The sequence below is a fragment of the Myiozetetes cayanensis genome, unplaced genomic scaffold (genome assembly GCF_022539395.1).
Source record: "Myiozetetes cayanensis isolate MyiCay16 unplaced genomic scaffold, myiCay2020 scf3, whole genome shotgun sequence".
NCBI classification, from domain to species: Eukaryota; Metazoa; Chordata; class Aves; order Passeriformes; family Tyrannidae; genus Myiozetetes; species Myiozetetes cayanensis.
In genome coordinates, this window is record NW_026087521.1 from 34,141,031 (window position 1) to 34,166,052 (window position 25,022).

General features: G+C 39.2%; 2 protein-coding genes across 10 annotated transcripts in view; one reads left to right on the forward strand and one right to left on the reverse strand.

Annotated features, from left to right (window-relative positions):
* Positions 1-7,046: 7,046 nt before the first annotated feature.
* Positions 7,047-22,178, forward strand: HELB (DNA helicase B). Of its 2 annotated transcripts, none has more exons than XM_050325344.1 (13): positions 7,047-7,248; positions 8,606-8,980; positions 10,800-11,026; positions 12,274-13,146; positions 14,205-14,376; positions 15,050-15,191; positions 16,031-16,161; positions 17,215-17,299; positions 18,534-18,593; positions 19,143-19,347; positions 19,880-20,014; positions 20,205-20,651; positions 21,157-22,178. In XM_050325344.1, exons 1-13 carry the CDS (start codon positions 7,059-7,061, stop codon positions 21,244-21,246), a joined length of 3,132 nt encoding a protein of 1,043 aa, XP_050181301.1. In that variant the 5' UTR covers positions 7,047-7,058; the 3' UTR covers positions 21,247-22,178. The 2 variants fall into 2 exon arrangements, with proteins under 2 accessions (XP_050181301.1, XP_050181302.1); XM_050325345.1 differs by having other exon boundaries at positions 20,211-20,651.
* GRIP1 (glutamate receptor interacting protein 1) overlaps positions 22,144-25,022 on the reverse strand; it is a 323,131-nt gene continuing 320,252 nt past the window's right edge. For all 8 annotated transcript variants that reach the window (XM_050325337.1, XM_050325342.1, XM_050325335.1 and 5 more), the window contains one exon: positions 22,144-23,931. In XM_050325337.1, coding sequence (XP_050181294.1) covers positions 23,698-23,931 — 234 coding nt within the window. In that variant the 3' untranslated portion in view covers positions 22,144-23,697. The remainder of the gene's footprint in view (positions 23,932-25,022) is intronic.

Genomic DNA, 25,022 nt, shown 5'->3' on the forward strand with positions numbered 1-25,022 from the left:
GGTAAATTACTTTTTCTGAGATCCCTATTTAATTTTGAGTTCAGTAACTATATCTTTGCTATGGGGCTCGCCAGGAATGTAGATATTACACCATTACAGAGCAATATAGTTCCGTAAGTTATAAATATAAATAACCAGTCTTGGATTCTTTGGGCAAAATGCAGACTTCTGGAGTTCCTTTCTCCTCCAAACCATTATTTATGACAGAATCCTTAGGGGGAGGGTGGGGGGCAAGGGGGAGGTAGAATAAAAGCAAATGAAAGTATTATCACATAGTCATTAAAGTTACCCAAACTTTCATTTACAAATAGCACTGGGGGATTTCAGGAATTTCTTAGGAAGGCTGGTCTTTGATTTTCTGGGGTTTGCATTTTTTTTTCTGTTTTCCTCAGCTTTTTCTTTAATGGAACACATTGGGATAACATAGTCTTTTTTTTCCCCTGTAAGTCACCAAGACATAGACTGCTTTAGAAAAAGCACTTCCGAGCATTACCCATTACAAAACACTGTTAAGGAAGAGTTTATGTGTTCCTGGAGAATTATATAACAGTACCGGATTTCTCTCCTGAGATATACAAACCTGTAAGCATGACATGGAGCCTGGTGAATGAATGTAATATATTACAGTAGAAATCTTTGTACACATACATTTAATTGTCAAAGTAGTTATTTGGGGTTTTTTTAAGTCTGTAGCAGGATCCATTCCATCTAGAAAGTTTTTTTGTGTTGGAATTTGCTCTTTCCTCCCTCAGACATAGAAGGTTATTACTTATAAAACCATTTTTTAGAATGCTCTGCAACAGCGTGATAAAGTTAAAGTGACCCTGATCCCACATCTAGATGAGGTCAACATTCTGTAAGGAGAAATATATGTCAGATGTCGTCTGGGAAGAAAGGAGAAGGAGACCTCTCTTCCTGCTATCATTTCTGGGGAGGAAGTAAGCTTTGCAACAGCAAAGAAAGCATTTTTAAATTTGCTTTTAAAAATGAAACTATCAAGCCTTTGAATAGCAAATAAATGGCCATAAAGAACACTGTCTCTAAGAAAGACAGGTGTGGGCTTGTCAGAGCATTTTCAGTATCCATTTTCGTGACAACCTTGAAGCTGGAAATTTACTGATTTTTAAAAGTAAGCTTAACATTCCTACAATACCAAGTTTTCAAGATCTTATAGAAAAGAAGAAAATTCTCAGCAATATACCTAATCTCAGCACACTTGCCACAAAAATAACAGGCTGATTAACAGCTTATAGGAGTATCAGGCCTAATTAATATTCATAGGCTCTTGAATCAGGTTCATCTCTCTTGTGTCTGATCAAGAGAGAATGCTATTGTCTGTCAAACACACTGTATTTAGCATTTTGATGCAGCACAAACTGATGTCACTGTGACATACTGGCAAAGCCCTTTTAGGTATCTTTAAGAAATTTAGGATAGTGGCGTTAATGAAAAAGAAGATAGGTGCCCTTACAGTACACACTGCACTAGGTTTCTAAAGTGCTACTAGCCTAGGCACATGAAAAGCATAAATGTATACAATAAGGTTTGATTATACCCAGTAATATTTGAGCATTTGCTATTTGACATGGTAATTCTGGCTTCTACATTAAATACCATGTGCCCCGAGGGAACACTGAAACAGCTTCTGTCTTATGTTTCTTACAGACAAAAGAATGAGAGGATGATGAGACACTACACAAAGCTATGAAATAAGAATCAGTGGCCAAGGCACCAAGAAAGTAATTGCTGAACTTTTTAAAAAGGAATTCAATTGTAGAGGGCTACACAGAGGACTATATGGGCTACATAGAGGGTACATATGAAAGCCTTCATATGTTAACATCTGTTTATGGGATCCCTAGATCTCCAAAACCCCCATACTCTTAATATTAGCTCACACTGGTAGTAGCTGACAACTTCTGGGCCTCATGTTGCATTTCAGAAAAATTATTACTAGCAGTAAGGATAGCTCACTGTCATTTAGGTCCAGCATTTCAGTACAACATCTCTGTCTTGGTTTAAAAACAAATATGGGGGCGTGAACTCCAGTAAATTAAACCCTTCCCCTTTTATTCCTCATCAGTATAGAGAAGCAAAATGTGAGGAGATATAAGTGAAAAAGAACAGTTTACCAACAAGGAAAAAAAAATCAGCAATCACAAACATACAAAGAAAATGGCTTAAATTTTTTTGTAGCTCCACCCCCTCAAACCCTCGGACAAAGACAAGAAACAAAAGAGTGGGGGCTCCCACACTGGATCACGTGGCTCGGGATAACAAAGGAAACAATATGGCAAACCAGTTTCTGCGGTCCTATGCCTTTACCACAGCCAGAACCCAATGGAAAGATGGGGCAAAGCAAAACATGGAAAATTATTTCATCTGAGATGAGTTATGCAGCTGGAAAATGCTGGCAGGGGAAGCAGCGAGAAGTGGTGGCAAAACAGCAACTCCTGGCTTTGCTGCAGTCCTGGTAGCAAGAAGCAGCAGCAGAGCAGTGGCTCCTGTCTTTGCTGAAGTCCTGGTAGCAAGAAATGGTGGACAAGGTCGCAACTGGGACTCCTGGAGCAGCTCTGACATGTGGCAACCCCCTCTCATATATATATGTATGTATATGTATATGTATATATGTATATATACACACACAGTGCAATACTACAAATGGTTCTAATGCAAAATCATATCCCCTGAGGTACAGATTGTGTTTCCCCATCTTTCTGCATTACCCACTCAATCCCATGCTCTTTAGCCCAGGTGTTTATGAGGCTATTCTTAAAATGAATCCCGTTGTCTGACTCAGTTCACTCTGGAGTGCCATGTTGCCACAGGACTTGCCTTACAAGGTCCAAGACAGTGTTCCAGGCAGTGGCATGGGGCACAAGCGTGTGTCTCCAGCCATCCAGTGGTTGCTTCTACCATTGTCAACATACAGTGCTTGCCTTGGTGGGTTTGTGGCACTATGATGTAATCAATCTGCCAGGTCTCCCTCCTCATATCTATATTTTGATTACTGTCCACCATACCACAGAGGCTTCACATGCTTGGCCTGTTTGATTGCAGCACGTGTTTCACAGTTGTAGATAACATAGGAGATAGTGTCCATGGTTAAATCCACCCCTTGGTCACAAGCCTATCTATATGTCACATCTCTTCTCTGATGACCTGAGCTCATCATGGGCCCACTGAGCTAGAAATAACTCACCATTGTGTTGCCAGTCCAAAGCTACCTGAGACACTTTATTCTTGGCAGTCTGATCCACCTGCGGTTCATTGTTGCGATGTTCTTCCATAGCTTGACTCTTAGGTACATGTGCCCCTACGTGACATACTTTCACAGTCAATTCCTCTACCTGGGCTGACGAACGCTCAGGTGGATGGGGAGGGTGAACCCCAGAACAAGAGGCTTTTCCTTTTACCCCTTGGTCCGAGGGGGAACCTGCTCCCTCCCCTCCCCCTTCACTCTGCAGCGCCTCATGGCCCCACAGAGGGACCATGGGGCCGTCAGTCAGGCAGGAGAGATGCAGGCAGAGAGAGATTTATTGATCTGGCCACAGCTTAAATAGCTTTCGGAGGGATCGCAATGTGACCATTGGGAATTCAGGAGGTGTTACAAACCAACCAATTACAAGAAAGGGTTAACAGCCAATAGGTGAGTTTCCAGGTATCTCTTAGACATTCCAAAGGGGCAGTGTGGGATTCTGGGAGCAAGAAGGGTTACACAAAGGCTTACAATCACCATCTTGGAAGCATGGACAGTTTAACAACATTACAAACTTCTGCATTCTTTTATATCCTAAAAGAATACTGCAACACTGAGCAGCAATGTCTTGCCACATCTCAGCAGCCTAGATGGGTTTTCCTCTGTGCTGCCAGCTGGCCTTTCTCTATCTGTCTAGCGGCCCCCACAGAGCATTTGCTGCCATCCACAAGACAGTGTAGACATAGAGTGTTGGCCACTTTTCTCGTTCTGTGATATCCAACGCCAGCTGGATGGCTCTCAGCTCTGCAAGCTGACTTGATCCATCTTGCCCATTGGTAACTTCTGTGACTCGTGACATGGGGCTCCATATGGCTGTTTTCCGTTTTCAGTTTGTCCCTATGATACGACAGGAACTGTCAGTGAAGAGCACGTGTCGCTTTTCATCACCATGTAGGGTGGGGCCTCCTCAGCACACATCACCTGCTCCTCTTCCTCTTTGCATGACAGTCCAAAATTCTCACCTTCAGGCCAGTTTGTAATGATTTCCAAAATCCCAGAGCAATTAGGATTCCCTATCCAAGATTGCTGTGTGATCAGAGCAGTCCACTTAATCCACGTAGCATCAGTGGTATGATGTGTGCAAGAGACTTTTTCTTTGAATATCCACCCCAGCACTGGTAGTCAGGGTGCCAGAAGGAGCTGTGCTTTGGTGCCAATCACTTCTGAGGCAGCTCGAACCCCTGTGTAGGCTGCTAATATCTCCTTGTTAGGTGGGGTGTAGTTGGTCTCAGATCCTTTGTACCCCCAACTCCAGAACCCCAGCAGTTGTCCTTGGGTCTCCCAAGGTACCTTTTGCCAGAAACTCCATGAAGGACCATTCTCCCTGGCTGCGGTGTAGAACACATTCTTCACATCCTGTCCTGTCCTGACTGGCCCAAGGGCTACTGTGAGGGCAATCTCGTTTGATCTGCTCAAAGGCTTGCAGTTGTTCAGGGTCCCACTTGAAGTCATTTTTCTTCCATGTCACAAGACAGAGAGGGCTCACAATTTGACTGTACTCAGGGATATGCATCTTCCAAAAACCTATGGCACCTAGGAAAGTCTGTGTTTCCTTCTTACAGGTGGGTGGAAACATGGCTGCTATTTTGTTAATCACCTCTGTTTGTAACCATCTCTGTTGGAACCTGTCAATGTCCATCTTGCCACTTCACTCCTAGGAATTGAATTTCCTGGGCAGGTCCCTTGACTTTCCTGCATTTACTGGCAAAACCAGCTTTAAGGAGAATCTAGATTATCTTTTCCCTTTCTCAAAGACTTCTTCTGCTGTGTTCCTCCATATGATGATGTCATCAATGTATTGCAGGTGTTCTGGAGCCTCACCCTTTTCCAGTGCAGTGTGGATCAGTCAATGGAAAATAGTGGGTCTGTGCTTCTGCCCCTGGGGCAGTCAGTTCCGAGTGTACTGCACATAATAATAATAATAATGGCCAGCCTTCGCGAGCGAAGATCCGGGGAAGGTCTTTCCACCTTCCAGCCTGCGCATTGGATTTTTTAGGTGAGACACAGTGTGCGCGGAACTGAGCCCACCCTTTAATCCTAAGGTTCATCTGCCGGGGCCAAGCGAGCTTGGACGGTGGCAGTGAGGTCCTTAGGACGTAGGTGGGTTGCCTTTAAGGGCTAACGAGCCCCACCTGCCCGGGAGTGGCCCTGACCGGGAATCGAACCCGGGTCTCCGCGATGATAGCGCGGCGCCTTTACCCCCTAGACCACCAGGGGCTCTTATTATTATTATTATAGTACTGCACAACCCTCCAGGTAAAAGCTCTAAAGCACAGGGAAAAAAATAAACTTTCTATCTCAAGAGAAATGAAAGTTTATACCTTTCTCTGCTACCCCTTCCTCCTGCTGTGCTAGATACATCCCCTAATTTCTTCCTCTGAGGGCTTCCAGTTGATGCTCCTAGATGGCAAACTCAGACTTACTGTTGGAGTTCAGCAGACAAGAATGTCTTAAATCACAGCAGAGATCAGAGAGCAATGAATACCCAAGCATATTTGAGACAAGGGAATGCCCCTGTTGCTAGTCAGATTCAAAGATGAACTGCTAGCCATCCCTTGAAAGGGGATGTCTGGTCTGGGAAAACACTAAAAAAATATAGAAAGTCTTACTTAAATCTGGAGGCTGGCTTTATTATACCCCTGCAGTGTATAAATGGTATCTGTCAGAATGTTATGAAATTGTTTTCAGAGTAGGATTTCACATATCTGTTTCAAGGTGCGAGATTTATACGTGCATACTTTCTCTGAAGTGAAAACCTGCCACTGTGTGTCAAGACACAAAGCAGTGAGAGACAGCAAATCATCTTTTCTTGGTCATTGTGATTTTGCTTTTTAGGGCCTTGCATTTTTTTTTCACTGAATGCACCAATATGGAGTTCAAATTTATAAACAGATTTTTTTCCCCATGGACAGGAGGGTAATAACTTCTTTAGTGTCATGTCAGATTATACTTTAAGACCCTTATACTTAAGAATTATTATCGCAGTGCATTATCATGGTGCATTAGAAGGTAAAATCATAGGGTTGTCAAAGCATGTTTCCTTTTACTGTACATTCTTGGGGTTTGGGGTGGAATTTGAAGTGAGGCATGATAGAGAAAAAGCTAGTTCAGAAAGCTGATCTAAAATTTCCAAGTATTTTTCAAAGTATGGTTTAAAACATTCATGACAGAGTAATTTTTGACTGAATCTCCTGGCCTTGTGTTCACCTCATTTTTAATGCTTAACAATCTTCTCTTGCACATGTGTTGTGAATTTCTAAATCTATAAACTGCTTATATATATATATATATATATACTCTTAGAGCTTTCATGGATGCAATCCTTATATGAGAGTTAACAGTTTTACCATTGACTTAAAACTCCTTTACTTTAGCTTCTATTCTCCAGCTGTGCTGGTAGCAGTACTGAGGGAGGAAAGAGACATAAAGCAGACGGGAGCCTTAAACTTGGCTACACTGCGAAGAAGAGCAAAATATTTAAATCCAGATTTTCAAAAGTATCATCTAATTCTCAGTGCTTGACCACCCAGCTCTAGAAAACCAACCTCACTCCACCTGAGCAACAAATAACCCACGTTTTTGAAAACCAAGTCTGACCTATTTGAAGCTGGGCACACATAAAGGTACAGAATTATGACTCGAATTATTAGAAGGGTGCCCTCGATGCTCCTGACTGACTACCCGACTGCCTCCTGGCATTCCTGACTGCCTTGAGTACCAGACTCTTCCCGCTGTCCCTCTCCGCGTTTCCTGCCGCGTGGTGGGCGGAGGGATCGCGGGCCGGGAAGGCGCGGGAGCCATGGCGGAGCCCAGCCAGGAGCGGGGAGCGGTGGTGGAGCTATGGGGGGAGCTGCTGCCGCCGCGGTGGGCGGCGGGCTCGGAGGAGGAGAGCGAGGAGGAGATCGAGGAGGAGCTGCACTTGGCGGAGGCTGCGCTCATGGAGGCTGCCGGGCGGGAGCTGGCGCCCGCGCTGCCCCCGCGCCGCGCCGGTGAGGGCTGCGGAAGCGGAGCAGGGCCAGGCGGGAGGGCGGGCGGGATTCGGTGCCCCTTTGCGCCCTTCTGCGCCCTTCTGCGCCCTGCCGTGCCCTGCCTGGCCCGCGGGTCTGGGCTCGGCGGGGGGCGCGGCGTTGGAAAGGAGCGGGCTGGACCCGGCGGTGTGGGAATGGCGGGCGCTGAGGGGAGGCGCGTTGGGCCCTGCGGCCGCCGCTCCGCACCTGGGCGCGCACAGCGTGCCTTCAGGGTGGGACAGAGAGGGAGGTAGCTCGCTCCTTCCCCCTGCATCTATTACAAGTCACTGCACCGATTACATGTGAAGGGACAGAGAACCGAAGTAGGTGATAAACATTACATGTGCAGTACAAGGGCAGTGTGATTTGTGGTTTTCTACGGACTTGCCTATCTCGCGTTGGCCTTTTTAGCCGTCAGCGCGCTTGTAGCAAGCGTGGGTAGAGCCCTTCTCAAATCTTCACTCGTGAAACCTAGCCGTGATGATGACGGGCACAGTACTGCAACAGTTAGACAACATAAAGTTTTTCTATTTAAGGTAACTTCACACAAAAACCGCCAATATTTTTAATGATATATAATAAGAGTGTTGATACGTAACGTTAATGATTCCTGATTTAGAAAAGCAGGTGAAGTTGGAGCAACTTAGTTCCTAACAAGAATACTTTATCCTCAACATTGTTTTTAAAATGACTGAATTGAACTAGGTAACAAGGGAGAAATAGATAAGTTGTTACAGACCTAAGAGCCACTCTGGTGTGGTGAGGAAGAGGCCCTGCTAAATGTAGGTGCCCACTTTGTTCTAGTCATAGCAGTTAGTCCCCAGTCATGGATTGAGGAGCGGTGTATTAATTTTTTTGAGGAAAAGAGGGGTCAAACCGGGTCATACAAAATGTTAAGAGTTTATTGTATTAATTGCTTATAATTTTGGCGGTTTCAGTTGCAGAAAGTATTTGATATACAATCGTATCTGAAGAACTTGCAGGCATTGTGATGGAATATTTTGTGACAAAACCTTAAAATTGAATTCTAAACTTGTCGGCATAAATAGTAAACCGTAATATTAAACCATATGTGTTTAATTGGCTTAATAAATTCGTACACAAGATTTATTTCTGATGCTTAGAGAAGCAATTTTGTGCTTCATTCTGAGATTGGTTTCACTTTTGTTTTTAAATATTACTGGAGAGACTGACATCAGGAGTTTATGAAAGCCCCTGCTTTACTTTTACTACCTCAGTTATAGAGCTTAGAAAAAACAAAACTCTTTTAATTAACCCAAACTTTTAATCTTTATGAATGTCAATTGACAATGGACTTATTTTTCTTTTAATGATTCAGTTATTATACGGGAAGATGGCACCAAAAAGGAGTATGAAGTAATTGGACGTTTTCCATTAGTCGGCCCTTGGTGGAAGGTTAATGTTAAAGCTAAAAAAATTGGGTCTAAGTACTTTGTGGAAGGATATCCGTCATATTTTCTGCGGACTGATATAGAAGAAAACAACCGACAAGTATTTTCACTCTTTCTTGAGGAATGTGAAGTTCCTGAGAGTTTTAAAGAAAAATTTTTTACTTGGCTTCCTATGGAGTCTGTGCTGAATTTTAGAAATCTTGAAGAAAAGCTGAAACAATTCCAAGTTTCACACATACATCCAGGGAGGAGCCGAAGAGATACCAAGGATTATGACATCTTCTACTATGTTTCAAAATCAAGTAGGTATATCCTGTACTATTTTTATTGTTTTTTAGCTAAGGAGTTCTGTTTCAGGTGCTGTGTTCAAACTAACATGTCTTCATATCAAATGTATATTCAACTGAATTTTGAACATGCAGTGATTTTTTTTTTTTTTTTAAATTTCCTCACAGTGGGACAACTGACAAATTAAAGATAGGTATACAGCAGGACTTTCCTAAATTCTGTAGGCTTACTAAGTAGAATTGTCTGTGCTAGGGATGCTCCACCCCTGGAAGTGTTGAAAAATGAGTTTAGCACTACTTACACATGGTGGTATGGCTTTTTAGGACAAATACGTGTTCAGAAATAGTATACCTGCTTCTTTGTAGTACAGGGGAACAGTGAAGGAGTTCAGTGTGGTCCAACTCAACACTAAATAGTCTAAGTGTATTTGAATCCTTTCTGTCAGCAGATTGGTATGGCCAGGAACAGAATGTGGAAACAGGAGTGTCCCCACACCGAGATAGTTCAGAGGATCATGTTGTGGGCTGCACTAGTGTGCCTACATGGGTTTAGAGATTGGATCAGGAATGTGCTTTTGAAGCAGACATCCCTCTTGTCCCCATTGTGATGCAGTCTCTGAGAGTATTGACTGTATTCCTGCTGGATGAAACCCAAACAATATGTTCCAGTTGCATGCCTAAGGTACTCCAATCCCTAATATGCATTCAGTCTGTGAGACCAGACTACAGCTGGTCAGAAGCAAAACATTAAAATAGAGGGAAATACAAAGTATCTGAGGTGTGTCTTCAGCATTAGCTCTCGTTTTGCTCCAACGATCTGTTTCTGTAACCTGCTCAGGCAGGTTGGGCCATCTGCTGTTGCTTGTAAGCAGATGAAGTCTTCCAGTACCTGGCTCGCTGGGCAGCATCAGGTCAAATGATGGAGGCAACTCTTTTGGATGTCAAATCGTGTATAACAGGAGAGTTGGGAGCCTCTGCTAGGCTTGAGATGACTTTACTCCAAATCCCAAGTGTAAGGAGAGGAAAATTTTCAGAGTCCTACAGACTTTTAGGCTTTTTGTTCTGTTTTTGTAACGGTGGCAAAGTTCTGAACCCTAGTTTATGGACTTCAAATCTTTTCATGATCACAAAGGGGTAGGAATCAATAATGGTAGAAACGCAGATCTGGTTTGCTGTGAGAATTTTAATGGGATATGTGGATCGCTTTTGGTTGAGGCTTGTCCAGTATGTTCATGAATCATTAGGGGTAATGATTGCACTCTGCTCATTGTTCTTATAGTTGGGGTTTTTTCCTAGCATCTAATATAAGTTACTTTGCTACGTTTCTATGATTCCTTAGTGCCCTTAGTTTTAAATTTTCTTCTTTCTCTATCATTGGGCAATATATGCCCCCCTCTCTCCCTCCTTGCTACTTCTGCTATTGTAAATTTTTTTGGTTACCATTAATTGTTACAGGCTTGAGCAGTTTGTTCCTCAAGCCTTCATGGTATTTTTTTTTTTGTGTGTGGAAATAGTGTATATTCATTCTCTTGTGTAAATTAAGTACTTTCTTAGAAGGGAAAAGGTTTTGTCTTTGCATTTCTGCAAATTACGTATTTTCCAAGAGAGTACATTTAGATGCATGTCATCTCTTTACATTGTTTTTTTCCCCAGGCAGTTCAGGGAAAAGAGACTTTAAAATAATTTAAAAAGGATTACAATGAGTAAGAAACTGAAAGAAATTTGAGATGTTTTGGATCTAGGGGAGGTAGAAGGATGAAGGCTATAGTAAGTTTAAATTGTCTTTACAAATATGTGTGTATATTTTATGAAGCTTTGTTTATGATGACTGCAGTTGCAGGGAAGGCAGTATTGGTAGCTCTGACTTTTCCAAGGATACTGGAGTTCTTGCCGATTCTTCTGCCGTGCCATTTTTTCTGTCTGTTGGATATGGTGGATTGGCAAAGAGAGACTGAAGAAAGAAATAATACAGGTGGTGAGGAGATCAATTTTCAAGACAAGATGCTAACAAAATTGGACGAGATATTAAAGAATGAGCCATGGAAACTTGGATTCAGCAGGGTAAGTAATTTTAGGTAGAGTAAAAATAGGGTTTTGTTACATCTGAGCTTTGTTACACTACAGTGCTGTTTTAGTTACGTTCAGTTTATTAAATTGGCATTTTTAAGGCCTAAGCATAGTTCATTTGGAAATAGATGATGTACTAGACTCAGTTTAGCAAAGGGTTTTGTTTTTCCAGTTGTTCTACGATAAATTAATCTCAGAAGATTTTTAAAAATGGTTTTGTTACAACCGTTTGTTTAGTGGTTTTTTTACAAGGAACAGAAAATTAAATACTTGAGGTAATTGGGCCAAAGTAAGAAAGCTAATTAAAAATCCTCAATTATCCCGTTCAGTTTTATACCGGTAAATGAGATTTTCTGTTCCTAATACACAGAACAGTATCTGTGCTTTCATATTAAGGTAGATAAATTTCTTTTCACGATGTTATCTGATCCAGTGATTTGTTTTTTCTAGTGGAATTTGCAGTGGTTGCCTACCTTCATTTTCCTTTACTGGGCTTGCTGTGCAGCTCTGCTGTTGTACCTCACCTTAGCAGTCCTGTACTTTAGATGGGAGCTGCAGCTTAATAGTTCACAAATATGGTTGGTTATCCCTCTGCTTCAGCCCCCCAGTGCTTTATGGATGGATGTTCTGACTTGTCTTTAAGACCTCCAATTTCAGAGATTCAGCAGTGTAGCCAATATGTTCCAGCCTTTCACATCCTTTCCTTTAAGAGGATTTTCCTCATGTTCAGTTTGACTATTTCTTGATGCATTATGGACTTGTTGCTCTCTTTCTTCTTGTACCAAGGACCTGCATTCTCACTGCAATTTTTTTATTTCTTGAAGACACTCTTTAGCTGTTTCTCTTAAGACTGAGCAAGTGCAATTCATTTTTCTTGCCTCAGTAGTTAGCCCGTTTTGCACATCTCAGTTTTGCACTACTTTGTGCTAGTGTCTTTAAGATTGTGTGTTTCTCGAAGCAACATGTGCAGAATTGGGTATGGTATTCTGACCGTGTGTCTTCAATTTGTGTACCTTTACTTGAAATTGTGTTATGAGGTGTGCAGGAGTTATCCCTAATACCCAGTTTCTGTGTCAGGTCTTTATTTTTAAAGTTCCTTGTATGTTATGAAAAATACACACATTTTTGCAAACTCCACCCTCTGAATTGCAATTGGTATTTACAAGGAGGAATGTTATTTAGCAAGAAGCTAGTATCTTCTGAAATAAATATGTGTTTGCTTTTATTCTTTTTGGGAGAAGATTATCTATGAGGAACTGAACCTTTCTTACTGTGAGGCAATGTGGGCCGCCTTCTGTCAGTGTGAACATCTCCTCTGGAAGATTCCCGACTTGCAGAAGAATGCATTAATTCTGTATGATCAACTCAAGAAACAGTGTAGAAAAATGGGACACACATATGAAGATCAAGATGAATTGGCTCGTTTTGTATCCAAAAATATGTCAACCGAGCATGTTTGGCAAGCTCTTGAGTTTTTGAAAAATCAGAAGGTAGTGATTAGGGAAAAACAGCTAGTGTTTCTGCCTCATCTTTACAAATCTGAAAAAGACATTGCAATGTATATAGGTGACCTTCTGTCAAATGACACATGGAAACTGGACGCTGATGTGAGAAAGATACTTAACTTTTCTGAGACATCAAGGGGAACGGTAGATAACAAAATGAATATTACCCAGGCACATGAAATGGAACATCTGAAGGAAAATGATCCAGACCATCATAATGGTGAAAATCACCTTCCTGAAAAGGAGGTAGAGTCTATGCCTGGTAACAAAACTAACGCAGAGGCAGACTTAGATCAGGTTATTGCTGTGGAAAAGATTTGTTGTAATCCTGTCACAATCATAAGTGGAAAAGGAGGCTGTGGGAAGAGTACAATAGTTAGCTGCCTTTTTCGTCATTTAAAGCAGATGGAAAAAGAAGTGGAAGCTGCTTCTAAGGACTTTGAAGAAGACTTGGATGCGTCTGAGGAATGGAATACATTTGATCATCCCTGGGGGTCAGAGAATATGCACACAAAAAAATGTTTGAATGTACTTTTTACTGCACCTACAGGGAGGGCGGCAAGTCTTTTGAATGAAAAAACTCAGCTTCCTGCATATACACTGCATCAGGTAAGGTTTTGTTTTTTGTTTCTTTGTTTGGGTTTTTTCAATTAGGTTCTGAAAGACCTTTGGCACCATCCATTCTTGTTTTGAGAAAGAAAAAAAAAGGCAAAAAGCCTGTTATTGAACTTTCCTTATGAAATGTGTAACTTATTGTTATTAATGATAATGCTTAGGTACCGCTTGTCAGCATTTGGAAGTGTGTGTTACATTGTGGGGAATTATAAATCAGTCATTTGAAAACATTATTTGCTGTAACTTCGGGGGTTTTGTAGTTACACACATCTCACACTTGTGCCTCTCTAGGGTATCTGGTCTTTTTAGCTTCTCAGTTTTGCTTTTTATTTTAATTTTAATGAAGACAAAAATACTTTCTTGGTGGTAGAGCTGTTTTCTAGTATTCTGTTGCCTAGCAATCATAATGATACCAGCACATACATGGAAAGATCAGTATCCTGGGGTTGAATAATGAGATAAATTTCATTTGCACAGTGTTTTCTTAATTACTGTCAAGTATTGTGGAAATTTTTTTAGAAAAAAATAGAAAGCAAACTAAACTCGTTGTAAATAAACTTCAGTTTCTTTTGTCTTAGGTAGTGAAAGGTGCCAAGAAGACATTGGAGTTGTGGAATAATGCATATAAATAAAAATTATAACATAAAATGTATTGGTGGCTTACTTTATCTTTGGGGACTGGGTAGTTGCCTGTACCCCTTCCCCATGCAATGCTGGGCATTTATTAAAGTCAGCAAGTTGTAGTAGGAGGGGTTCTGCTAGTGAGCAACCTAATGGCTCACCTTTTATCTTAAATGGTTCCTGCAGAAAAAAAAAAGACTGCATTTCTGTGCTTTTATGTAAGTCAGTGTCAATAATCTCAGCTAGAAATGTATTCACTGAGGAGGAAAATAAGACTGAATGGTTGAGTCTTTGGGTCTTCACAGATTTAAATTGATAATTTCAGATAACAGCTCCACATACGTTAGAACATACTGCTCTGTCTACTTTTGTAAGAGAGTTTTTTACAGTTGATTAATGTCAGAGCTTGCTTTATTCTTATTTGTTTCTAGATTATCTATAGTTTTAAATCATGGAGGCAGAGCGAACAGGCACAGCCGTGGAAGTTTTCTGCTGTTACGGTTCTGATTGTGGATGAAGGAAGTTTGGTGTCTGTACGCATTTTTAGTTTAGTTTTAAAACTCTTGTGTGAGCATGCTCAGCTTGCTAAACTTATTATTCTAGGTAAGTAAAACATCAATTTAATAACACACAGTATATAGTGTAAGTATCAGAGCTCCCTCTGGTCTCATTGAGTCTGTTAAAAATTCCATAATGTCACATTGTTCTGTTCTTGGATATTTCTGGTAGTTGTAAGGGTCAGATGAGATAAGAAGGTTTTCCAGCTGTCAGTATGAAATTATCAGTATCTCCATTCCCTGTTTAGCAGTTAGCATATTAATCATATGTTAGAAGGGAGGTTTCGTGCAATTCTTAATGCTAGGATCATTTTGTTTTAATTCAAAAAGGAAAGCAAAGAAATACAAAGTCAAGTTTTTATGCTTTCTCAGAGGTTTGATTTTTGACATGCTACTTAGGGCATTTTTTAAATATGTAGCTTTCAAAACGTGTTTGAATAAGTTGTGATCACTGTCAACGTTCATCAAGCAGAGGGATTTGCACTTGCTAGTAAAGCATTACTGAGTGAGGAATATGAAAAACTTGAACTATGCTACAGCCTGATTCCTTAAGTGTCTCAGGTTCTTGAAAGTGTTTTTTCATGTGAATTGTAGTAAGGATGTATGTTATTATTAGAGAGTTGAGTATGTATTAATTCCAGTGATTTTTTTTTTCAAGACCGCTTGCAACACATGATCTGTTATTCCTTCTCACAAACACTAATTTGCGTTCTGTTTAGGTGATACTAGACAGCTTCCAAGCATAGACCCAGGAAACATGTTAGCTGATCTCTTTGAAGGTCTGAAATCAAGAGGCTTTTCTATACAACTGCGAACAAACCACAGAGCTGAATCACAACTAATTGTAGATAATGCATCAAGGTAGGATATCCTTATGCATGTATGTAGCATTCTTGTAGTAGGCCTGGCCTTTTACCTGCAAAATAGCAGTGATCCAGATTTGACTCTGTAGTAAAAAGTTCTGTTTAGTTTTTTTGGTCCAAATCAGCAACATTGGTTTTAAAAAAAACAAACCCACAAAACAACAGCAACAAAACCCTACAAATTTTTCTCGAAGTATGTATATTGGACAAAAAGAAATGTGTGTGCTGGAATACTCTTAAATTCTGTAGGATGTATTTCACTTTATGATACTCTCTGTTGTTTTCAAATGAGTTGTAACTGCACAAGTGACTTTTTGCCTTCTGAAATCATTTAAAATTGCTTCTCTATAAAGGAAGTTTTAAAGACATTGCTGGTAAGTGTGACAACAGCTAAAACAGACTGTATTGCTTTGAGAGGTTAGATGTCAAGGGCCATTACATTACATTTTTATATCTTTCTGTATCAATACCTAGAGACTCTAAATGTTTCCAACATTTGCATTACTTTTGTTCTGGAAATAGTTCTATTTCCTATCAGTACATGATTTCTTTTTTTAAAGAAATCTTATTTTTTTGGTTTTACTCCATTTGGCTCCCATGGGAACTGTATGGGTAATACTAAGTATCTGCTGCAGTGCTGAGGGGTTTAGAGAATAAATCACCAACTTTTTTAATGTGAAATTAAGTTATGTTCAGAGGAAAGAATTTTTTGGTGCATGTAGTGTTGATGACAAAAAATTTATTAGTGGTGAACTTCAGGCTGATGCAGATGATGATACACTGGAATCCTTTAACTAGAAGTAACTTTTCTGTTTTCCCTCCACTGCTCTGGTCAAGAATCTCTCACCGACAGCTTCCTGAATTTGATGAGGTGCTGCAACTTTCTGCTTGGAATGAGGAAATGACAATTCTAAGCCCGGAGAAGAAATTTATTCTTATTGCTTTGCCTTCTGGTGGGAATTGTGATGGTATGTGTACAGTCAGTTTGTGGTCTTGATTTTCCCTTTGGTAAAGCATAGACCGTTGTCTGGAACTAAAATTTTGGGAAGATTTTAATCTGGGTTTTTTTTGTGGGATAAACTTAAATGCTACATTCATAGTTTTATCTTCTGCCTTCTGTAAGTGCACACAGCAAAATCCATAAATGCAGAGAATAGGCTGTAGAGCTGCAGCTCACCAGTTACATTTTGAAATGGGGGACAACTTCTACCAGTGTAATCAAATGTGATTGTCTTTTTATGGTGTAACTGGAGCTGTCAAAGCTTAACATATCAAATGTTTCAGTGGTGAATCATTTGAGTAAACAGCAACTGTAACAGGATGGTATGCTGGACAGGAATGTCCTCCCAACTCTACAACTGAGTTAGGAAAATAGAAGCAGAAAGGATACCAGTATTTCTTTTAAAATATTTTTGGGGTCAGGGCTACGACCATTGTTTATTGGGTTTTTTTGACATCTATTTGGTACAGGTGAATTGAGTGGCCTCTATTTTATACACATCAAAAAGCTTCAAAGGGGATGAGGAAAAAACCAGTGCAAATGTTATCACCTTATCTTACTATTGTAACATACTCAGCAAACAGAATACCTAAAGTAGATTTCTTCTTTGAATCTAAGTGTATAGGTCTGTGGCTTGAAAATGTTTGATCTTTAGCTCTTTACTGTGCTATATCAAAACCTTATTTTGCATGAAATGTGTTCTATGCAGCTGTTGTTTAACACAGATATAAGAATTTGTCTCCTTCCATATTACTCTAGTTTCTCAGATTTTAAAAGTGGGTTAACTGCATGATGCTTTTTTGGGAAGTATGTATGTGGGTGTTTTGTGGTGTGCTTTTGGTTTTTTGTGGGGTGTGTGGTTCTGTGCAGCTTTTTTGTTTGCTTGTTTTTTGGTTTTGTTGTTATTTTAAAGAAGTTGAAATGTCATTGAAGCAAAGGCAATTTAATATTAATTTATATTTTTCTTTCTTAATTTGTTCTGCATGTTTTTATGCCTTACCTTTTATGTCTTTTAAAACAGATTTGCAAACTGCCATTAAGACTTTACTTAAAAAAGGACCAGGATTGGAGGATGCCAAACAATCACAGTTCATTGCTTTCAGAAGGTAACGGAGTATGCAAGTAGACATTGAACAAATCCTTGCTAGCAGCCATAATCTAAAAATATCTGAGTGTGTTGAAGTGGAGAGACTAGTGGCAGTATCATAAAATTACTAGAGAGAACAAACAGGCTCGATGTCTCTCCCTGTACCTTCTGGTTGCCCCATCTATCCATGAAGAATTGCTGCATTTTTCTCTAATCTTAACATTATTTTTCACCATAAGTTCTGCCTTTGTGCTCACGTTCCTCTATATGGTTTTTGTTAGTGCAGCAAAGGACGGACTTAATGGTCATTTTTTGTAGCAGATGGTGAGAACCTGTGCTCTTGTGTTTGGAACAGTGTGGTGTTCAGAAACAGAAGGTGAGAGCTTGGCTGTAGGAGGAACCCACGAGATACAAAGAAATATGTGTATTCAAATGTATCCAACTGTGGCAGATGTGAATTCCAGGCTGTGTGGTGGAGTGTTCACACCCACTATCTCTATAACCTGCTGTCACAAGTGAGAATTGACCAAGTAACAGAAGATACTACACTGAAGGGATAAATATTATGTGCAGTAGTACCAACAGTCCATAAACTTGCAGTTCTGCACAGAAGGGTACTTAAGAACAAACTCTTCCACTTTTATTTGTGAATAACCTTTTCTCAGTAATTAAAAAACTCCCACTATTTCCAGGTTACCAGTGAGCAAATAAGCAATGTATAAATTTTGGCTAGTTCAGCTGTTTGTTGTGGATGCTGTGTAACTAACTCCCACATTAATTGCATTTCTCCAATCTGCATTCAGGTACAATATTGTTATTAGTGATTTTCATATAAGATTAATCTGGAATTTATTTATAGGTATGTAATCTGCAGTTGAAAGTTGAAATCCCAGGTCTTTAAAAAGCAAATAAATCTCCTGGCTATTTTTAATATATTTATAGACAGAAAATAATCTGTCCAGGCCTTATTTTTTCTTTAGTTTTCTTCTTTATGTTAAAACCAAATCTAGCTAATCTAGGTATGCAGTGTAAACATCCTTGCCTCACTTTCTGTGGTATTTAGACAAAACCGTTTCTTTACTGCTCTGTCTTCTAAACTCTGAACCAGCAATTTTTTAAAGTGTTAGTGGAAGATCATCAAAGCTAAAAAGGGCTTTTTCCATTATTTATAAATCAATGTAATGTGACATTGCCTGTAATTGTATGTTTTGTACATCATGATTTTGTTCATGTTCTTGTTTTGTATGATTTAGGCAAGACTGCAATCTAATAAATGAACTTTGTTGCCAACACTATTCAAATCATGTAACCAGGTAAGCCACTGTTTTACATTTTCCCTGTGAACAATATCAGTTTGTTTTTGAAAGTGTTACAGCCAGACCAAAACCCTAAAATAAGATTGTACAACTTTCAATGTTCATCTAGATCTGATTATTGTATAAACAACTTATAACATAAATTTTCTTTAATCTCAATCTGGACTGTGAACAATGATAAACTGCCTTTCATTTAAACTGTCATTATGTGAATTCCAAGATTTTAAGTTACTGTTGAATATTCAAAATTGACATAAAAGCAATGTGAAAAAACCTCTCAAGATTAATTATTTTTTACCACTGTATGAATTTCTAGACAGATTCTGAAATATTTTTGGAAGCAAGATTTTTGAGCTACTCTATATTACTATTTTTTACCAAAAGGTTTTACAAAAGTTCAAGAAATAAATGTGTGTTAACTGTTTTGAATATTATTACGGTTTTTAATCTGGGTCAAGTGAAGAGAGTGGAAAGAGAAGAAATACTGAGAGATGGTAAATGCATACTTTGTAAATATATTTCTTGCTTTTTCTTTCTCTGACCTAGAAACCATAAAAATCGACTTTTATTTCAAATTGGGGACAAGATTTCCTGCACACGGAATGCATATCTCAGGGATCTCTTACCAGGCTGTGGTTTCAGAGATGGTTCTAATGGCCATGAATATAGAAGTGGAGAAACCACCCTCACTACAGAGGCTGCTGAGGAAGAAAAACGACTGTGCAATGGAGATATATTTTTCATAACAGAGGTAAGTCCTTACTGTGAGAACTTGCACAAAAAACCCCTGGTGGTAACTAATTTGGTCCTTGTTGAATCCCTAGAACCAAAAAATTCACACTTTACAAGTTTAGTCTGTAGTACATACTTAGTTCTGCTAAACTGTCATGTGAAAGGCAAGAAAGAGGCAAACTACAATAGAGAATTTAAAAAACCCATCTCTGGGCTTTCTTGTAAAATGTGTTTCAGTTGGTCTGCTTGTGTTCAGTGTAAATACAGTTCGTAAAAAACATATGGTAACTGAAATGGGTAATGTTTTGCATATAGGCAGAAACAGTCTTAAGTAAAAATAAGGCTAATGTTACAGCTGGAGATCTCCCTGGCAGAAAACTAAGCTGACCTAAAAATATAGCAATAAGAAACTGTACTCAACAGGGAGTTGAGTAGAGGGGCCAGTGAAGCTGTTTTCCTTGAAGATGGTCAGTGAAAGAATAGGGATGCACTCAGATGTTGATCAAACTGCCAGTACAAGCTCACTGCTGAGTATTGTGTTATTTCTTTAGGATGTAGAAATTGATAAACAGCGCTTACTGACCATCAGCAGCACGTACGGCTCCATGTTCACTGTGAAGTACAAGGCACTGAAGAAGCTATGTCACATAAAACATGCGTGGGCCAGAACTATTCACACATTTCAGGTAAAAACACAGCAACTCTGAGCTGTATTTTCATGTGGAAGAGTCAGAAACTTTCTTGAACCCACAATTCCTTGAATGCAGGATATTCTTGAATATTCTTGAAATATTCCTCGTTCTTCTGTCTTCTTTTTTTTTTTTTTTTTAAACTATTTACCGGAGATCTTTCTTTGAAATGGCATTCTTAAACCAGTTTCAGGGTTCTGAGGAGAAAACGGTTGTGTACGTGGTTGGCAATCCTGGCCGTCAGCACTGGCAGCACGTGTACACTGCCGTGACCAGGGGACGCTGCCGTGTCTACGTTGTGGCTGAAGAGCTGCACCTCCGCAGAGCAGTCACGAACAAGAACGTGCCCAGAAAAACTCGCTTACAGAGATTTTTGAGAGAGGCAATTTCAGAAGCAAGCAAGTGTCCCAAACAAACGAACTGTCCCCTCACGAAGTGCTGGCAACATCAGGAGGTCGCGACTTGCTCTGTTTCTGTAACTCAGGGTGCTCCTGGCCTGCCTGAACCTCAGAGTGACCTCACAAAACAGGAATGGTCATCAGCTCTCAATAAAGAGCAGACAGGCAGTTTGCAGCAAAGTCCTTACAAAAGACACCAAACTCTTGCATCTGAGGATGCTACAAAATTACCTCCCGTAAGTATCTCCTTGCTGAGAAAGTTTAGAACAAACTTTTGCACCCTTACCACCACAGGTCACCTGGTACTGCTATGGTTGTTTTACTCTTATTTACTTAATAATTTTCAAGATGATCAGTAATTGGTGAAGCAGTCAAATTTGGCATATCTCTTCCCACAGACTATATATGACTAATATAGAAAAATGTCAATAGTAGTAAATTTATACATCTTTCTGCTCACTTGAGTGATCCGTTGGCCACCTTAGTCTGTATTAGCTTATTCTTGGTGCACAGATGTCAGTAGATAGGTGACCTGCTGTAAAAGCTTTGTATAAAATTTAATCACTGAAGTTAATCAACTGAAGTTGATTTTTATACAATCAAACCTACTTAAAACAGATGCTTTTTTTTCATTATATCTAATTTCTGAGCTCTGTCATGGAAAAAGAGCTTTTTTAGAAGATGCTAAGATATTTTAGGTCTGGTTCTAACTTGGCTAATGTTTGTGTTTTGTTTTGACAGACAACAGTAGAAGACTCCCCACTTGGATCTTCTAGACTTAGGAATCTAACTTTGGGACAACCAATTCCTAGGAAGCTTTTCAAAAGTTAACAAACAATTATTAACTGTCTTCTTTATGAATCTTTATTGAACAGTGTTCTGTTCAAGATTTTTGGAATCGAGAAGCTGAATATGGAGATACTTTCCAAAGGCTTTCCTGTTTTTGCATATTCTGTAAAGAACAACTTGCTTTACACTGAGCCTTTTACATTTTCACTGATCCATTTTTAGTATATTCATCGGTGTCTTGGTCATCAAAAAAATCACATAATTCTTCTGTTTTGGTGAAGAATGAACTTACAGGTCTTACAGGATCCAGATGTTCCTGTGAAAAATACATGAGGACGTATTTTGATTTAAAGACTCCTAGCTTTCCATACCAAGATTTATCCATCTCCTAATGCTACAGTATTGATAAGACGCTCTTACTCATGTGCCAAAACTTGTAGTTTGCTCTTGAGTAAAAAAACCAGTTTACAAAGGGGAATTTAGGTTTCTCTAATGTGGTAGATTTATGGGCATGAAGCTTTGATGCATTATGGCTTTTAATCTTGTTATAAATAGAACAAGAAAGCTGCACTCAATCAGTGAAAGAAAATTTTTCACACTTTGTACTTGAAAGAGATGTAGAACTTGCCATTGGTGCTTTTAGCTAATAGTTATATGCTACTGATGGTCTTGTAGGAAAAGAAAAATTCCAAGTCAGAGTCCAAATAACATTCCACTTTCAACTTTTTCCTGTGTACTGTGTGACCTGCTGCATTGTAATTTTGAGATTAGTAAGTTGAATGTTAAATCAAAACATCAGACACATTGTACTAAAATGTGTCTTACCTTTAACAATTTTTTTTCTTTTCACATAGAGTAGGGAAAAGTATACTACAAATATAAGCATGGTATTTTTTGCTGTAACTGTGGAAAACTATAAAGTAGAAAAATAATACCTCATTTTTAATGTCTTTAAATCACTGTTTATTTCAATTTATACAGTTTTTCCATACAAATATTTGCAACAGTTTGAATTTCAAAAAAACATAACATAGACGATAAATATCATGCTATTAAAGTATTAAATTTGTACAAAAATACTTTACAGTTTTAATACTTGTTACAGATAAAAATACATATTTAAGTGACTCATGAACTTTGTTTGTTTGTGGGATTTTTACATGATTCAGCCTCAAATGTCATTCTGACCTTTTCTGGCAGTGCTGAAATAGAAATTGGAGATACTTGTGTGTGCAGGGCAGGTGAGTTTGTTCATGTATTGGAAATAGCAACAGGGATACAGTTAAACAGTTTAAATTGACCAGAAACAACTCTGTAAGGTGATTGCTTAGATATTGAGACTCTACAAATGTACAAATCCAGTATCTTTATATTCACCAATAACAATAATTACTAATAACAACTTGAATACCAGAATAAACCGAAGCAGCTGCTGGTGAGAATATAAAGCAACTGGCAGTATTTTATTGCTTGGGGGGAGAGGGGAGAGGAGAGAATTTGTGTGATGTGTTTGTAAAATATATTTACAGTTTTAAATTCTAAAAATGTGTTGCAGGGGGGTAATGTTTATCATAAAGAAGGCTGAAACAAAGCATATTAAATAGTACCTTTGTCCCTTCAAGAAATTGTTTGACTTAAAAAGCTCACACGTGACAGTACAAGTTTACAGGTTTACGGATCATTAAAGAGCTTTCATATCAATCTCTGTGGACATCGTTTTAAAAAACACCATTTTCTTTTAAAAACCTTTCTAATTTGTCTGAACATTTCAGTTTTACTCTTTTCAGTAATCCTCCTTCAGAGGTTTTATCCCACTAAAAAAGTCTCTGCTTATAAATCCCCACAGGTTGCAAGACATACCATTAAATACTTCATTGCATAGGGAATAACATAGGTTCCAACAAAGTGTACTGAAGTGGGGGAGGAACGTTCACTGCAAATTGCAGCTTCCTGCAAGCATTTTGTTAAAACATCTAAGCCTTCCTTTGTCTGATAAGTGCACCCTTCTTGCCATTCTCAGGAAAACCCAGTGCAGTAAACCACTCTGTCTTGTCCATCATACAGCAGCACCTTTCTGATAAAATGTTTTTTTAAAAACAATGTAACCTGGACACCACTTTTTTTTTTTTTTTTTAGCAGAGGTTGACTCCGTGCTCTTCCCTCAAACAGCTACTGCTGCTGAAGGGAGAGGTACATTTAGATCATGTTTAAAACATCTCCCCAGTTTCTTATTTGGGGGGAAAAAAAGGCCCTTATGATTTTTCTTACTGTTAGTAATGCAAGATTGTTTAGAATGGAATGACTTGACTTAATGAAGAATTAAACTATTTCAAAAGTAACCATGAAGCTATAGAAGCTTTGAGACAGACAGACTGACCTCCTGTGCTTTTCAGTGCTGTACAGCATCTGAGCCTTAATCTCAGAGAAATCTTGAATGGATTTAGCACCATAATTGTCTTTTGTTACCGAATGTCCCACTCAAATGGTTTTCTGCTATAATGTATTTGTAGGATCCCGTGTCTCTGTACTGACATGAGTGTGTCTGCTCTGCTGAAGGAAGGCATTATTTGGGTCACTCCATTCCCCACTCGCCAAAGGATGTTCTGAGCTTCCTTTCTGAGATGCCAGTGGATTTCTGCTAATAACAAGTTCCAGCTTGTTGCCAGATTCTGCAATGAGGGGCACAACTAGACAGCAGTCAAAGTCTCTGGTGCGAACGTGGTTTACCTGAATGATGAAAAGATTGATTTTTGTTACCATTCTAGGAAAAAAAGAAGAGATTACAAGAGAAGTAGATTTATCCTTAAGACTATGGAGACTGATTTAACTATTCCAGGTAGAGAATTGCCCAATGCAAGGCTGTTTACCGTGGTGTCTGGTCTGAAGACATCAGTTAAGTTTTCTGCTCTATAAACAGAAATGTAGCTGAAGTAGGGATATTTACACTGGTACTAGCTGTTGGCAGCTGTCACAGTGCCGACTCCATAAATGACATTTAACAGCCCATAGTTTTCTGTCTTTCATGGTGTTCATCAATTTAAATGCAATAGAGCATGTCTAAAATTTCAATTCAGTTCAGGTCTTCTCTGGTTTTACTTAATATATATAAATTTAAATAAAATATTTTATTTGGCTAGTTGAGAAATAATTTAGTTTTTTCATCACAGTCCAACTTGGCACCATGGTAAGAGTGGTGCTGAGTATTATGTTATTCCAACTATGTCAGTCAACACTTGGATTAAACACACAAATAGCTTTCATCTCTGTACCAGGAACAGCAAAAAAGACAAATCTGTATGAAAATGCTTTCGGAAATTCCAGCTTCCTAGTGAGCATCTGTATGTCTCATTTGGAGTTCTGAAATACCTAGTGTTCTGAAAGAATTTGTTTATATAAATATGACTACATATGACTTATACTAAATATGACTACTACACAGGAAAATCCAGTCTTAGTGCCACTGCATAAAAGCCCAAGCTTCCATGAGTGCTGTCTTTTCTTACCAAGGCTCTAAGAAATCTACACAGCACAGCCTGTAGCACAGAGCAATTATGACCATTTGCTCTTCTTCCTGCCCCCCCTACCCATCTTTTCCCTGTAGAAATACAAACAATAGTGCTCATTATTTAAATTACAATAAGCAATACAGATCACAAGGCTGTTCCAAATAAGTGATGAAAACACTTTCTGCAGTTTTTAGTAACTGTGGTGGTAGTGGATCAAGGGTTGGACTTGATCTCAGAGGTCCTTTCCAACCCATCTGATTCTATGATTCTACCATCACATCTGCAAAGAAAAATACCCGAACACCCTCCCAC

Bases quoted from the DNA above. Each gene is read 5' to 3' on its own strand.
- HELB (XM_050325344.1), top strand. From the start codon at position 7,059: ATGGCGGAGCCCAGCCAGGAGCGGGGAGCGGTGGTGGAGCTATGGGGG. The intron at 8,981-10,799 runs GTAGGTATATCC...TGATGACTGCAG, and splicing joins CTACTATGTTTCAAAATCAA to TTGCAGGGAAGGCAGTATTG. The intron at 14,377-15,049 runs GTAAGTAAAACA...CGTTCTGTTTAG, and splicing joins TGCTAAACTTATTATTCTAG to GTGATACTAGACAGCTTCCA.